The sequence below is a fragment of the Carya illinoinensis genome, chromosome 7, assembly GCF_018687715.1.
Source record: "Carya illinoinensis cultivar Pawnee chromosome 7, C.illinoinensisPawnee_v1, whole genome shotgun sequence".
NCBI classification, from domain to species: domain Eukaryota; kingdom Viridiplantae; phylum Streptophyta; class Magnoliopsida; order Fagales; family Juglandaceae; genus Carya; species Carya illinoinensis.
This window is the reverse complement of record NC_056758.1, coordinates 533220-549006: the sequence shown is the minus strand read 5'-3', so window position 1 is coordinate 549006 and position 15787 is coordinate 533220. Positions and strand designations below refer to the sequence as shown.

Here is a 15787-nt window from a genome sequence, read left to right as displayed (position 1 = left end):
CTAGTGAAAAGGAGAAAATTAAATGAAGACGAAAATGATGAAAATATTAACAAGTGCATCGCAATATTCTCATATATAGGGGAGAGGTCATGCAATGCATACAAAAATCAATTATCCATCTCTCGGAGTCAACACTTGTGATCCGCAGCTACATTCTACATCTAAGACTACTTTATTTATGTAATCCCATGTTCATTTCATTTGCCTATGAAACACACCTCTGCCTCTGGTGCCACTTATCAAGCATGCATGCACCTTTATATAGTCCTTTCCATGTATATTTGGGTTTGTCCAGAGGTATCTCCGCCTTAAAGCTAATGGGCAAACCTCAGAAAGGTCCAACAACATAAGGAGTGCGGTTTGCGTGTGTTAAGGTGCTAGACGACAAGGCTAACCTCGGATTCTAATCCCTTATTTCAGATAGAATTTTGTTACGTACAAAAATACAATCGCACACTAATACTGATTTATTTATATCTAAAATTTAAATCAACACTATTTTTAATAAAATATATTTTTTATCAATCACATCATATTAATATATAGATTAATATACAATTATACTTGCAATCATATTTTACCTTTCAAAGAAGCCAATATCCAAACAAATCACTTCGGATCACTCCACTACTGTGGATTTTACAAATTGCTCCTTTTTCTTTTTTTTTCTTTCTTTAGTTTTTCCGAGTGTTTCGCCCGAAAATTTCAGACGTAAACAACAATCAAACGGATATATTATTATGTTAAAAGGCTTTTAAAAGACAAATTGCCCTTTATTTATATTTATTTGCTTACCTCCTTCGAATTGCAACCAATGAAGAACATCATCGTCCAAACTCGTCATAAAACCCGGCTTCTTCGCCTCATGAGCCGACCCTGTTCCTTCTATCTGCCGACTTGTTCTTGAAGCACTTGTTTTTCAATGATCATCATCTTGTATTCTTCATGGAATCTTCTGACACCCATTTCTTAAAAGATCTCTTAGTCTTTCAAAACACTATAAACGAAGGTATCCGAGTCCCACCCCAGGGAATTTGTTTTTCAAAGCACAAGCCTTTTTCTCTTGTTTTTCTTTTTCCAAAATGAAGAAAATTCTGTCATAAAAAGTGGTATTTCTCAACATTTGATCTTTTGTTTTTCGTGTTTTGGTTGCAGAATTGATCAGGAGCATGCATGTATACCAGTTGGAGAATGGGAAGGAAAATGAAGTTGAGAGGGGGTTTTTGTTCTCGGTCAGTGGGTCCTACATGGAAATTGAAGCCAACCCAGCTCTCTTCTTGCTTAAGTTCCGGCCTTCCGAAGTTTTTGAAGGGCTTATGAACGGCTTTTGGCTTTGCATATTTGCATATCATGCCGATCGTTCGCCTCATCTCGCATGCATTCCTTCTCTGCTTTCAATCTCCAGGTACACTATTATCCGAATTCTCCATCTTTCAAAGCTTTCTTCTTTTATTTGCCTGTCTCAATTTTAGGTACCCATTTGCTAGATTGACTTATTTTAACTCAAATGATTACCTTTTGATTTCATGATATATATCGAAGCATGATATTTCTTGTACACACAGAAACTGGTTTTTGTTAGAAAATAACTGCAAAGATTTGTGTGTGGGTATATTGCGGTATAAACAGAAGACAGCAAATATAATCACGCAGGACCATCAAAAAGCCATTTTGGTGTTATAAGACTTACGTAGATGAGAAACTGGTTTTAGTGGCTGAAGTAAGGCAGCAGTAGCTTGTTTAAGGATGATGTGCCATGACAAGTTTCCTTCTAGGGACTTGGGATCTGAAAACACTTTCCAAGTAGCCTCTCCCTCTCTTGGCCTTATTCTTGAAGGCTGTTTGGGCATGAAAATAAGCGAAGGGGTTGCCATGTGGAACCAGATCTGTTTCAAGAAATCACTTTTTCTGTTTTGAAGCCAGGGCTTCAGATACTGAAAATCACACGCCCAGAAAAGCATCGGAGCAATCTTCAATAAAAGTAGTGGAGATGCTTTATGATAATGGTCACCCCGTTCTTGGTAATGCTTGGTGTTGTTGATCTAGTCTCTCCTTTTTCTCCCTTACCAAACACCACAGATAGAATAATTTTATTTCAAGGATTTTACACCATAGTATAAATTGATTTGGAAGAGATATCTTATAATTTAAGTTTTACAAATAAAATTATGCCACGTAGATAATGTGTAGTGTAAAGGTCTTCAAATAGCACTTCTCACTGAAATATTATTAACATTTTAGCAGCAGATTGTGGACTTAGACCTTCATAACAAGCTTATCACTAATGTGGTTGACTTGGTCTTTAACTATCTATTGTTAGTTTTATTATATATTACGTCTTGGTGGGCGTCAGGATGCCCGCTGAAAGTTCTATGAATTCGGTTCTTGGTAGCATTTCCCCTATTTTCTCTGCTTTTCAAAACCACAGAAAACGATAATTTTTGTGAATTTCAATTGACAAAATCATCCCTCTCCTAATTCATATTAATTTAATAGAGGTTCTATCTATCATATGGTCTGAACTGCTTATCAATCCTAACTCCAGTCATGCCACTTCTTTTTTTGTAATCAGTATGCCACTTCTTGCTGGACTATGAGTAGAACTTTCATGTTGTGATTCCAAGTTGGCTGATAAACTAGCCTTTCCTGTTCCTAACTTCCTTTTTAAATCATTCAGAAATCCCAAGCTGAAGTCAGTGCCAACATTGTCAGGCGATCTTCAAATTATTTTGGAGTTGGGCTGCAGAAGGGAAGACAGTGAGCCATCACAATTTGCAGAGGAGGAAACATGCCAAGAGAACTATGTAAATTATCATCAATCCAAGAAAAGTTTGCCCATACTTCATCAGGATCTTAACTGCCTTCCTTATCCAGCAAGCATGTCTGAATTATCTGAAGATCAACATAAGGAGCAATGTTCAACAGGTTTAATGCTTGTCTATCTGTTTTGTATAACTTTCTACATTGAGTCAAATCCTTGGTTTTGTTTTCCTCCTCTCTTTTTTCCCTCTGTCTAAAGCATTGCAATACCGTGGAGCTGAAGTCAAGCTTTGATCTTGGCAATTCTTATATACAAAAGAGAAAAGGTTTCATCTCAGCAACAACTCAAATCAGAATGCTAGAACTTGATTAATGTTCAATAGATAATATTTTGAAGAGAGAGGGAGAGAGAGCAGGTTGATAATGTCAATTTCTCTCATAATATTGACAACGTAGTTTGTTGTTGCAATAGCAGGTTGATAATGTCAATTTCTCTCATAATATTGACAACATAATTTGTTGTTGCAATAGCAGGTTGATAATGTCAATTTCTCTCATAATATTGACAACGTAGTTTGTTGTTGCAATAGTGTTGTTGACTCTATTCAGTTCCTTTTATGAAAGCAAATCACAAATGGTTATTGTATACTATACAATTTCGATCTACCTTATGCAGGAAAAGAGTGTTTCCTCTGGAAAAAGAATTTGAAAGTTTCATTTCATTCTTCCTTTTGACTTCAGAATTTTACTGAATTCTTCAGATTTGATATCTTAAAGATAGGATGGAAGAGTGCAGGTATTGTAGACAATAAGAAAAAGAGGGCAGCCAGTGAACACATTGCAAGCATTGCTCTATCAGATCTAGCCAAGTATTTTGATCTTCCAATCACAGAAGCTTCAAGAAATTTGAAAGTTGGACTTACAGTTCTCAAGAAGAAATGTAGAGAATTAGGTATTCCTCGTTGGCCACATAGGAAGATCAAATCCCTTGATGGTCTCATTCAAGATCTTCAGGTTCTTTCTCTTTTCCCTCCCTAATATGTTTACTTTTGCTGCACAATGTTCCATATTATAGTCGTCTTCAAAACAGGTTTCAACTCTATATTTATTTTGTAGTTCTGTTGCACCATTCAATGGAGATAGTTCTTGCCTGGTGCACACTTACCACAACAACCATAAAAAAAAGTTTTTCCCGGTACATGACCTGACGTTTTCTCCTTCTGTTAACTTTGGCTTCTGTCATTAAAGCATTTGTACCAGATTTGTAAAATAGAAGGAAAGCAAAAGTATAGAAGAAAAAAAAGACAGTAGGAATTCAATTGATGCTATGGCAGTAACTGTAATAATCAGCCCCCTGAACCAAAATTTCTCACTTTGGTAAATGCTGATGCAAGAATAGCTGTGACGCATTTCCATTTATTACATGGCAAAGTAATTCTTCTATTCTACACGTATGCACGTTCATGGGCAAGCATGTATCTTAGCTTGTGATTTGTGAGCACACCCACAAACGTATCTATCGCAATTTGGTACATGAAGAGTTTATATAGACCTATTGGCAGGAAGAGGCAAAACGCCAACAGCAGGAGAATGAGGCAGCTGCCATGGCAGTGGCAAAAAGGAGAAGGATGTTGGAGAGCGAAAAAGAAAATATAGAGAGAAAACCCTTCATGGAGTTGCAGACCGAGACCAAAAGATTCAGGCAAGATGTTTTCAAAAGAAGGCATAGAGCTAGAGCTCTTAGAAACCATGGCCTATCAATATCAATCAATCAGCTGATATAAAGAGCATAAGAACAAGAACTACAAAGCATGTGCAAGTTGTATAAAAGGCGTTATCCAGAAGAGAGCGAGAGAGAGAGAGAGAGAGAGAGAGCCGTGTAAAGAGCATAGGAGCAAGAACTAATTATATGCAAGTTGGCCTTCAAATTGTACAGTTTTGTTTCTGATTGTAGCCCTTAAACGCTATGGTCTGGTTTGCCACCATATTTATATCATGTTATAAAGCCTATTTATTTTCCTTGACATTATTGCTTTCTTCGTACGCGTTGGCCTTTAGGTTGGGTTGAACCTGGTCAACTGGTTAAGCATACCGGTAGAAAAACCTGATCCCTCTCCATATGGACCTTTGTTTGAAGTATCCCCAAATAAACATAATTTCGGATTCTTTGCACCTATGCATTAAGTAAAATCCAAAAGTCAAACCATAACGGATAAGTTGATCAAATGTTCTAGCACCAAGATACATCTTAAGAGATTGAAAAAAACATGCGAATCATATTGGAACACCATATATAATCCACAAGATTCAGCACTGGCCGAAGTGCCTAATCACTGTCGGGATCTTGACTCAGCCCGTCTTGCTTCGTCTGGTGTCGAAGGAAACAGCTCCACATATCTAGACCCAATTGTCATCTTGTCTTTGCACATAGCTCTCTTAGCCTCCTCTGCAGAAGCAAACTCTACATACGCCTCTCCAGTAGCTTTCCCATCAGGGCGACATGCAATGTGTATCCTTTCTTCTATCAGCTTGAAATCCTGGAAAAATTCAATAATTTCGGGCTTTTTCACTGAAAAGGGGAGGCCACGCATCTTCAATATTTCAGTGTATTCCAGCTGGTCCTTGTCACTGAACCTTTTTGATCGAGCTGGAGGAGGGCTTCCATGATAGTCATTATCATAAATTCCTTCATAGTTTACCTCCGCAGCAACAGCATTGTAGTAATCCTGCCTCTTGCATCTGAAAACTTCCACATACCTCCGACCCATGCTCTGCCGATCTCTTTGTAAAGCAAACTCAACCTGCATTGATCCCGCGAAGACAACAAAGGCTTCTCCAGAGAACCGTCCACTCTTGTTGACAAGTAGAACATCCACAATGTCCAGTCCAGCAAAGAACTTGAAAATGTCAATGTCGGTGCAGTTGAAGGGAAGCCCCCTGAGCCGAATCACTGGAAAGAGAGGGGGTTGAAAGCCGCCACCATAGCCATAAGGTTGAAAGCCACTTGTGCCGCTGCTCACTGCGAAGTAGGGATTGGATTCCATCATTCTTTGTCTCTTTGAGCCGACCTCGTACCCGTCCGAAACCCCCCCGCTTCCCAACATTGCCCTTCAATTATAAATACCCAAAAAAGAAAAAAAAAAAAAAAATCCCCCACTCAACCTGTTAATAAAACCAAACCCAACCCACTATTCCCTGACACCCAACTCTTTATCATTTCATTTTTTATACTCAAAACAAAAAGTCTATGTAGAGACCTTTTTAAATCAACCAACAACATAAAAACCCCAGAGAAGCCAAACATGACTATGCATAAGCAAGGAAACACAGAGTCTTACAAATCAAGCTTTAACAGTGATAATCATCAAAGCATGGAACACGGAAAAACAGCATGTTGACTAAAATTATACCTTATAAAGAACTAAAATGATATAAAAAACTAATTAGGTGAGTAAAAGAATAAAAAAAATTTCATCTTCAGAGTTATCAACTCACACAATTTGCTCATACCGCATCCCAACTTCAGCTTAAATTTTGTTGCACAAAGAAACAGACATAGAGAAAGCGATATGCAAAATTAAAAAGGAACAGGTAGCATAGGCCAGCCATTATACGAAGTTCCGCTTAAAAACTAGGCAATAAATCAGTCGCCAACTCCTTGCCAAATAAGATGGTGGTGGAACAACGATTGAGCTCACACTGATAAAAAACCGAAGCATTAAGAAATAAATATTTTCCACTTCCTGACGCATATTCTAGAGAGTGAACATTTGGGTCTAGATGAGATTGTATAGATGTTTATCAACTTATAACAAAATCATCTGAAATTCCTTGACGCATAAGACTTGTAAAATACCATTATACACAACACATCAATTTATTATTGATGATATTTGATAATAAAAAAGATAAAAAATCTCAACTGATTATTTTAATGTACACAGAAAATCAGTAACTTTTATCGACACAATACAAGTGATTAAAAGTCAAATAGAATTTTCTTCGCTTCATTCCTTAAGAAAATGGAAGATCTATATTCCCAGAAATACGGTTTCTTTCATTAAAAAAATAAACAAAAACAAAAGAGCACCAAAAGCCCTAAATCCTATGTATCATCATGTCAGAATCAGATAAGCCCAAAATCAAAACAAAAAGAAAAATTACGGTGATGCCATAGCAAGCGGCAGGACGAAGAAGAGTGGCAACAAGCAAATAGAAAGTTTCACCAAAAAAGAAAAGAAAAGGAAGCAACAAAGAGAAGGGGATTTACTCAACTTACCCTCTCGGTCCGTACATAGCTACGAGGCTTTTTGGTTTGTTTTGTTGGTTAGTTTGCTTGCCTTGGTGTCTTGGGTAGCTGCTTCGATTCTCTGAAGAAGTGAAAAAGAAAGGTCGAATGATATAGAGAAAGCAAAACCTTAAACAGAACGTCGTTGTAGTTGCCAGAGAATAGAAACCCTACCCTAACCGTAGCTCTTCATCAGCCACCATCCCCCAACGTCGGGTGTTTGTTTTCGAGCCTTGGGTCCTTCCAAAATTAAAAACAGGAGAGCTTCTGTCCAATTACCTAAATAGCCTTTCTAACAATTACGTTTGGTTACTTTGGTATAAAACTGACTTAAATATCATACGAAAATATATTAATTTATTCAAATTTAATTTACCAATATATTAAAATTTTCTAATTTATGTTGCAATCATTTTATGGATTTTTTTACGTATTTTAATAAAATGTATAAAAAATATATAAAAATAACTATAACAAAACTCTTTTATGTTTATTTTTTAAAAAGAATATCGATTGAAATAGAACTGGATCAACTATTCAATCGCATGATATTGAGCATATTCCCCCGCCGGGCCCCCCCCCCCCCCCCCCCCCGCGTCTCTTCTTTTTCGTTTGCGTCTGCCATTGGATACTTTTTCACTGTATGTCTTCTTCATCTAGCATTTCATGACAAATGCAATTTATCATGATTCATGATGGTACGTTATGCTTAGATCTCGTATCTGCGTTTGTTTAAAAAAAAAAAAAAGGTTTATTTCTACATCTTTGGGGATTTGTTGTAGCGTTGGGTCTGATCACTCTTGACACGATAAATCCACATCCTGTGTCTCCTTATGGCATGTGCCCCCAGATAAAAAGAAGAATGAATCAAATAACATGGCATTTCCTCACAATCTCATAACAATCAAGAGGCTCATAACAATCAAGAGGCTAACTTCATTGCTCACTATTCCATAATATGAATTTACATTCAGGCCAAATAAATACCAACAGAAAAAATGTACATCGTTATCGGAAATGGCTAAGACGGTGTTTAGAGAACAGAGATTCTACAATTTCCAATGCAATAATCACCGGAATCTATTTTCTACCTTTAAGAGTCGACAAGCAAGTTTGCTAACCCTCGTGGATAATAGTAACCAAGGTATTATCCCAACCTGCAGCGACATTAGGAGGTCAATCGCCAAAATATTCAGAAATCCCATAAGCATTAGAATACATGATTTAAAAATAACCATTTTTTCGTTTTTTTGTTCAACTGATTAAACAATTGAGCCTCATGGCCAAACCGTAGGAGATGGCCGAATGAGTTATGTCCTTGTCAAACATTTGATTTAAATACGTCATGCACGCAAACAATCATAATGTGGGATAGTCGGATATCTTAAAAGGGTGTTCTAAAGTGTTATGGATTATTTAGATACCTAAAGAGTACAGAGTTTTAACCACTAAGAAATGTTATCCTTGTACATCTGTTAATGTAACACCCAAGTCAAGTGCCAAGCTATTTTCAAAAAATTTTGGTACAGTTTTTTTTTTGGGTGAAGATAATGCATAAAGTAAACAGTTAAACAGTTAATAAGACAACAAAACTCATAGCTTTCTTGATATTAAGTTGCACCAAGTGTTCTCTTGGTAAAGAAATTGTATTGATATATTTTCTGAACCATGGCCAATAATTTAATATATACTACAGTGGTCAGCAGGAATAGGATGTGAGGCTTAACACAGCCATTTCTCAACAGAGAAATAGCTAAACAAATTTCCCATGCTCCACATAGGTTTCTGTCACACGGGATGCACAGATACAACAAGAAGAGTAAATGAGTCAAGGGCTATTTACCATAACATTGTTGTTTGAGATGCCACCAGTCCTCCAAGATAGCACCCTCCCTGTGAAGGCGAAAAAAGGCGGATACATATAAGTTCGAAAAAAGGCAGGAAGTCTCAAATAATTTTCATACTATTCTTGAAGAATATCCTGCCTTCTTGAGAAAAAGCCAGGAATCTTATAATGGGATGCCAAAACATATTTAAAAAGTATGAAATGATTTATCGTCCCAGTACGTAAGTAATACCATAAGTAACTCTATGTGCAAAGCCAATTTCAAAGGGGTTCTCTCATGGGGAGCAAGAGCAGCTAGTTCTGCACCTACCGACTGCTTTGTTTTGCCCAAGTAGCATATTCTTTAGTTAGTTTACAAAAGGAAGATAGTATGAGCTGATCAATCAAACTACAAGTCTTTAAGAGTATAATTTCAGCAGCATAAGTGAACAAAGTAAAATGTTAATGGCAACAAGCATTACCAAACGGTTGCACAAGTTGCTGAGATATGGTGGCAATAGGAACCCCCCAGAACCAGCATACGAGCACAAAATATGTCAGAACCTACATGACAAAACCAAATCAATAAACTCTTTGGAACTCAACCAAGGCAGCAAATTCAGGTTAACTCAGCAAAATCAAATACCCCAGAAGCACCTTAAAAAGAAACAGAACTTTTAGGTGCAAACCATATGACATTTTCATTTCCTGGCCATGTGATTCTTGATCTGGAAATCAGTGAAGTGTCAGAAGCTTTCTTTTAAATAGGAGAAAATGAAATAAAATTAGAAATAAAAAAAAATATAACAAAAACTGCCTAATTTTTTAAACTGGAAGACAGGAAGGTCAGAAAAGAAACAAGCGGGAATGAATAATTTTGACAGGGATATGAGATAAACAGATAAAGCAGAGGAAACCTCCACAAATGCAGTGCAAAGATCTAATGAGGTTCCTTTACTTTTCTTTTCTTTCCATTTTAAGAATTGCATAGCAGGCGGATGCCGCACAACCAGCTACATTACACATAAGTGCATTAAAAGGATAACAGTTGACACAAGAAATTATTTTATAAAGTACAGTTAACACAATAAATCCGAAAAAGGTTTGCTGAAAACTCAAGATAAACAAACTGCAAAATTACAAAAAACTGAACAAATTCCAAAATTGCCCAATCGATCAATCAAGAAATTAAAATTGATAAGACTATACATGCTAACATGTCCATAAAATGAGTAAATGTAAGTTGATGAGCTGAGCTGCAGATAGTCTTACAATCTGCAACTTCCTTCTCCTTGGCAGCTGCTAACCTCCTAAGCTTGGCAGCCTGTGCGAATGTGGATGGCCTGTAACCAACAAAGAAGCAAATCATATAGATATATGAATATTTCATCAGAAAAGAAAAGATATAGTTTTATCCATATTTAACATCTACTCTCTGAAAGGTAAATTGTTATTTAAGGCTAAAGTATTCCTTTAAAAATAAATCTAAACTCTTCCAACGACAATAAATAAAAACTGAACAACCATAAATTTTAAAAATAAAGCATATTAAGTTGTATTAAAAAAATAAAGCAGATTAACTTGTAACAGAAATCTACTACTGGTTGAGGATCCTCATTCGGCAGCAAAGTGTAAGAAAAGCTTTTGGAAAAACAAGATTGCAGTGATGCATAGTTACGTACCATTAATGGTTAAAAAAATAATCACAAAATGTTAAACCAATGAAATGTTGTTTTGATCTAATATCAAAAGAGATCAGGCACTCAGTACAGCTTCCGCCCAATCAAGTAGAAATTTAATGTCAGTTACCGAACCACTCACTGTGACAAGGAGCTAGCCTCTTTCAAGAGTTGCTTTATCTCTCCCTGTAACTGGAGTACTTCAGCACTCTTAGGTCCTCTCTAAAAAGAGACAGTATGATAAATAAATAAATAAATAAAAGAAGATGTTATTTAAGAATGATTAGAAAAACAGCATGCAATTAATTATTGCAACCTTAGAGTGGAATCTTTCCCCGATAGTACCAGCATGCAATTATTGCAGTCAGCTAACTTATTTACATCGATTTACATATAAGCTACAACATTGCAGATAATCTTAATCTTAAATACGCTATGTTTAAGACAGCCTAAGAACCAAATTTAAATATATAAGATACGTTTCGGTTAATCTCTGTTTCAAGGAAAGTTTTTAAGTGTGATATAAAACCCCCCATCTAAGAACTGAATTCAAATATATACCTCCAATTTACAAATATAAAACGTCAGCATCCATCAGATAGCATCCGGACTCCTGTGCGATAATACAGATAATACAATACTTTTCGGCTCCTTTTTTTTTTTTGCCAAGCAATACCTCTCTATTCGCAACCATCTCTTTCATCAAACACAACGAGAAATATAATTTTTAGCTAGAAGCAAAATCTATAACCAAACGAAATAAAGCTAAAATAATATGAACGAGCCTTTTTCAAGCGTTCGAGCCAGATGGAGACTAACTGGAAGCTGATTACAATCATGAAGACGAGAAGAGATGCCATCGAGCACTGATGTCCTAGGGTTTCTTCTTCTTTCTCTACTCCCATCTCTCTCGCTCGCTAGATCGATCGCTTCTTAGGAATCAGTTCCACGCATTCCTACGAAGCGATATGGCAGCGACTGTGAGTCTGTGAGCGAGGACGAGATCGGTTTAATGGCCGGGCCGGGAACTGGACTCTAATGTATTCTGTGGTGGACCGGTGGTGGATTGGCAAAGTGAACAAACAAGTCCAGGCCTTGGCTTGAAGGCTGAATTAAGGTTGGCCCATTTTACTATGGGTTGATGAGGAAAAACTTGTTGATTAAATAAGAGTTTTTAATATATTAAACATTGTTTTTTCCATTTTAATAAATCTGATTTTATCACCTAGAAAAATAATAGACATATAACTATTTTTATAAGTTTATATAATTATATTTTAAATGAGAACAGAGTATTTTTGTAAAGTAACTAAAAAAGTAAAATCACTTTACATAAATACCCTCGTTTTAATACATGATTGTATAAAATGTTGTCATCTAAGTACATTTTGATTTTATTTGTATTGTCACAACTCTGATCAAGTGATTGATTAAAAAGTGCAGTATTTAAGAGGATTGAAAAGGTATGCGCATCTTCAATTATGTTATGACATTCATGGTTACATATAATAAGTTTTTCAGTTTATAATTTATTTAATAGATGTTTTCCAACATCTTTTTGGATGGAGTTCATCATCACGAATAATGCTATATACAGTGATAAAGTATGCAAGCGTCATGCGATTTCTTTGAAAAAAATTTAGAATCTATTATTAAAAAATTAGTTTTCTTTTCACGTAGGTTTTTTATTTATTCATTTTTTTAAATAATTATATAATCTTTGCACACTCACGACTGTAAATATCATTTATCTAAAACTATTTCACCCTCTGCGTGTGGTTGCTGAATTTTGATTCAGATATAAATTGTTTAATTCTTAATTAAGTTTATTTTATTTCGTAGAACATCCATATCATCGTTCTTATATACACCTATAGGTCATGTATTCCTAGCTAGCTTGTTCGGATCTTTTGGCCTATATAATGGCATTTGCCCTGATCTGTCATGTATATGATCACGAGAATAGATAGGGATATTGTTTTAAAACACATCCATACAACATACAACACTTTTTGGTTTATTTGCTGTGACATGAAATTGAAAGTAAGAATTGATCAACAGATCAAATGATGCATTTGATGAGTACATCCACTCATCATGAGCAAGCGTACAAAAATCTTATTGTATCTAGCTAGCTAACAACATATTGAAACTCGACACTCCCAATGAATGTCATCTTTATCGAGTTCAAATTAAAGCTACCATTTTCATTGCAAGCGAGCAAAGAGATCAGCACCAGGTTGCCTCGTACAGAACAGATCGAATTGGTGTTCATGAAAGAATTTGAATCATGTAGAAGTACACGACACGTACGTGAGATCGAAGATAATTATGAAACGAACCTCTCAATCCGCCGTAGTTCTTCTGTAACATCAATCATGGTCGGCCTAATCTCTGGATCGTCATCAACGCATGTGAGGGCAAGCTGCAGTACAGATTGCAATTGTTGCTCCGTACCTATTAGTACACTTTGTGATCCATCCACCATTAATGCCGGATCCACAATTTGACTTATTGCATGATTTCTTACGTAATTTACTAAGCTCGCATCTCCTTCATCATCAGCAGACGTTACTCTACGATTATAAGGACGTTGCGCTGTTAAAATCACCAACAGCATCATTCCAAAACTATAGACATCTGTTTTCTCTGTTACCTTGCCGGTAGCAACATAGCTTGGGCATATAAACCCGATACTCCCATGCACATCGTCTTCTACAAAAGTCTCACCCTCGGGGACTGAGATGCAGAGCGAGAATTCAGCCAGTTTGGGAACATCGTGTTGGTTTAACCAGATATTTCCCAATCTTATATCCCTATGAATGATGGGTCTGGAGAAGGCATTGTGGAGGTATGCAACAGCATGAGCAATCTCCCTTGCAATCTTCAACCTGCTCTGCCATGCCATGGGCTGATGTTCGTTCCGAGTTCCATCGTCTTTGATAACATAGATACGATCGGCAAGGGTCCCATCGGCAGATTCATATACTAAAGTGGGCAGTTGAGTCTCGAGACAGCACCCGACTAGCTTTAAAACATTCTTGTGACCGCTTACTTTTGCAGAAATAGCGATATCGGTGACGACATACTCTTGCTCGATCGAATCTTTTTCGTACTTCTTAATGGAAATTGTTCGGTCGTCGAGAGAACCCTTGTACCATTTATAACTCTTGATTTGATTAAGAACACGACGACCGTCAAAGTTACCGGTTGCTAACCTGAGCTCTTCATGGGAGAAGCTACGGATTGGAGTAGGCTTGCCATTACAAGAGGCAACCAGCTCCTCCAAGACCTTGCTTCCGTTGTCTAGAAACAATCTTTCCCTTTCTGCCTGTCTCTCATGTCGACTCTCCTCCTTTTTCCGCCAATTCAAATAATCTGTACAAGAGATTACCAGCTTCTCTAATAACATGGTTTCCGTTCTTTAAACGACTCTTCTTTTTGGCCTGCATATTCATGAAAAATGATGGATCTATCTATACCCTCTGATCTGCACTCTGCAGGGGTTGAATTTGGCCAATTACGCCTACCATCTACGAAAGTACATGGAAATTTAAAGAGACGCGTTTTGTTGAACTTATTGGACTTTTTTTTTTCTTTTTTTTTTTTTAGATTCAACGGTCATTCATTGCAACTTCTACGTAGAATATGATCTCCCTCCCTCTCTTTTCCACTAGCATTGTTCTCATGTGACATTTCGTTCTTTCTAAACTCTTATTCATCATCTCCATTTCGTCTTCTCTCTAAAGATGTTGTGAAACCACGTGCGAGATGTCGTAACTAGTACACTAGCGTTGTACATTCTGATGGGTCACTAGCGTTATGTGTCATGACAACTTGTGAAGACTTGGGAAAATTAAAAATGACATTATTATTGGGGAACCGACGTAGTTGTTTGCGTTCAAACTAAGTACATTATCCATGATCTCATAATTCCACATCTAAGGTAAAACCAATCAAACCTATAGAACAAACTTGTGTATAATTCATTTTTAAGCTTCAATAACATGGAAAATAAAAAGGTAGAATATTCCATTCAAAAGTTATCACAAATTTTAAGCTATGAAAAGAAAAACATTTGGTATTTGAAGTCTTTGTTTGGTTACCAAATATCAAATTATCTAATCTTATCTCATCTAATCGTTATACTTTTATCAAATTTCTATACAAAATATAATAAACAATATAATTTTTTCAAATTTCAAAACAAATTAATATTAAAAAATTATATTATAACAATATTTTATTTCACTTTTAATAAAAATTTTATCTTACTTTATTTGAACTGTGTAACCAAACGAGCCCTAAAAGGATTACCATGTGCATATTTTATTAATAGAAAATATTATAAATATAAAAGAATTCCACACATTGACGTGGCACACTATCAATATGCCACGTGTCTTTTTTTTTTCCTTAAGTATATATCTGTTTGCTTCTCAAGTTTTGCACACTTTGTGCATTGCGTACATGGCCAGGGACCATCCTCCATGGTTGGGGTAGTCGGGAACCATCCTTGGGAGGGGCATACAACTCCCGGTGGGCCACTAAGTGGCTGCCGGAGGCTATGCCATGCCATGGTGGGAATGGGCCAAGGCTCTTGGCCATGTGCAGTCCTGTGCACATAGCTGACACGACAAAGCAATTGTCATGGGAGGTGATTTGGGACCACCCCTAACCCGGCGGGAGACACTAGTGATGATGGTATTGATCTCCAATGGGAGCTCGAACTCTAGTGGGAGGGGGGCGATGCATCGTGCATGGATTTCATGGCCCAAGGCCACCATTGCTCACCGTGCGCCACGGTGCTCGGGGGCATTTCTTCGAGAACAAAAAAGGTCAACGATCCATAAGGATGCTGTCGGCACCCTTGATGCGCCACGACGCGAATGAGCCAAGGAGTTAACGGCCACATGCATTCTCATGCACATGGTTGTGCAGCGAGGTCCCCGCCATGGCTAGGCGGTCAAGGATCATCTCCCAGGAAACCGATGATGTCGGCAAATAGTAAGGTGGCTGCCGACACCCCTCCCTGGTCATGCCACGATCCCTGCAGGAGAGCTTTGTTCACGGCTCTCGTGGGAGGGGGTCATTGTGGCTGCAGTCATAAATCCCCGGTGGTCTAAGTGTGGACCACCAATGCGTCACTACCTACTGGTGGTCAGTGTGGTGGCTGACAATGAGGGAGAGGTAGGCGGGGAAAGCACGGAGAGAGGGGGAGAAATAGGGAGAGAA

General features: G+C 37.2%; 4 protein-coding genes across 11 annotated transcripts; 1 reads left to right on the top strand and 3 right to left on the bottom strand.

Annotated features, from left to right (window-relative positions):
- Positions 1 to 719: 719 nt before the first annotated feature.
- Positions 720 to 4784, top strand: LOC122315790 (protein RKD5). Of its 5 annotated transcripts, none has more exons than XM_043131953.1 (5): positions 720 to 1009; positions 1156 to 1405; positions 2678 to 2925; positions 3542 to 3774; positions 3877 to 4201. In XM_043131953.1, exons 1-5 carry the CDS (start codon positions 946 to 948, stop codon positions 3901 to 3903), a joined length of 822 nt encoding a protein of 273 aa, XP_042987887.1. In that variant the 5' UTR covers positions 720 to 945; the 3' UTR covers positions 3904 to 4201. The 5 variants fall into 5 exon arrangements, with proteins under 5 accessions (XP_042987887.1, XP_042987883.1, XP_042987885.1 ...); XM_043131949.1 differs by lacking the exon at positions 3877 to 4201 and adding an exon at positions 4311 to 4784 and having other exon boundaries at positions 724 to 1009; XM_043131951.1 differs by lacking the exon at positions 3877 to 4201 and adding an exon at positions 4311 to 4784 and having other exon boundaries at positions 731 to 1009; positions 3557 to 3774.
- Positions 4785 to 4907: 123 nt separating this feature from the next.
- Positions 4908 to 7371, bottom strand: LOC122315792 (heterogeneous nuclear ribonucleoprotein F-like). Of its 2 annotated transcripts, none has more exons than XM_043131954.1 (3): positions 7223 to 7371; positions 7040 to 7130; positions 4908 to 5868 (listed from the first exon to the last, which is right to left on the bottom strand). In XM_043131954.1, the coding sequence occupies exons 2-3, from the start codon at positions 7054 to 7056 to the stop codon at positions 5091 to 5093; spliced, it is 795 nt and encodes a 264-aa protein (XP_042987888.1). In that variant the 5' UTR covers positions 7057 to 7130; positions 7223 to 7371; the 3' UTR covers positions 4908 to 5090. The 2 variants fall into 2 exon arrangements, with proteins under 2 accessions (XP_042987888.1, XP_042987889.1); XM_043131955.1 differs by having other exon boundaries at positions 4908 to 5779; positions 7223 to 7287.
- Positions 7372 to 7964: 593 nt separating this feature from the next.
- LOC122315789 (protein GET1-like) lies at positions 7965 to 11567 on the bottom strand. Of its 3 annotated transcripts, XM_043131947.1 has the most exons (8): positions 11372 to 11565; positions 11114 to 11248; positions 10695 to 10774; positions 10146 to 10216; positions 9531 to 9601; positions 9356 to 9437; positions 8892 to 8941; positions 7965 to 8205 (listed from the first exon to the last, which is right to left on the bottom strand). In XM_043131947.1, exons 2-8 carry the CDS (start codon positions 11141 to 11143, stop codon positions 8119 to 8121), a joined length of 471 nt encoding a protein of 156 aa, XP_042987881.1. In that variant the 5' UTR covers positions 11144 to 11248; positions 11372 to 11565; the 3' UTR covers positions 7965 to 8118. The 3 variants fall into 3 exon arrangements, with proteins under 3 accessions (XP_042987881.1, XP_042987880.1, XP_042987882.1); XM_043131946.1 differs by lacking the exon at positions 11114 to 11248 and having other exon boundaries at positions 11338 to 11562; XM_043131948.1 differs by lacking the exons at positions 10695 to 10774; positions 11114 to 11248 and having other exon boundaries at positions 11372 to 11567.
- Positions 11568 to 12497: 930 nt separating this feature from the next.
- On the bottom strand, positions 12498 to 14146 carry LOC122315788 (serine/threonine-protein kinase ZRK1-like). The gene has a single exon (XM_043131945.1). It carries the CDS (start codon positions 13962 to 13964, stop codon positions 12882 to 12884), a length of 1083 nt encoding a protein of 360 aa, XP_042987879.1. The 5' UTR covers positions 13965 to 14146; the 3' UTR covers positions 12498 to 12881.
- Positions 14147 to 15787: the final 1641 nt, after the last annotated feature.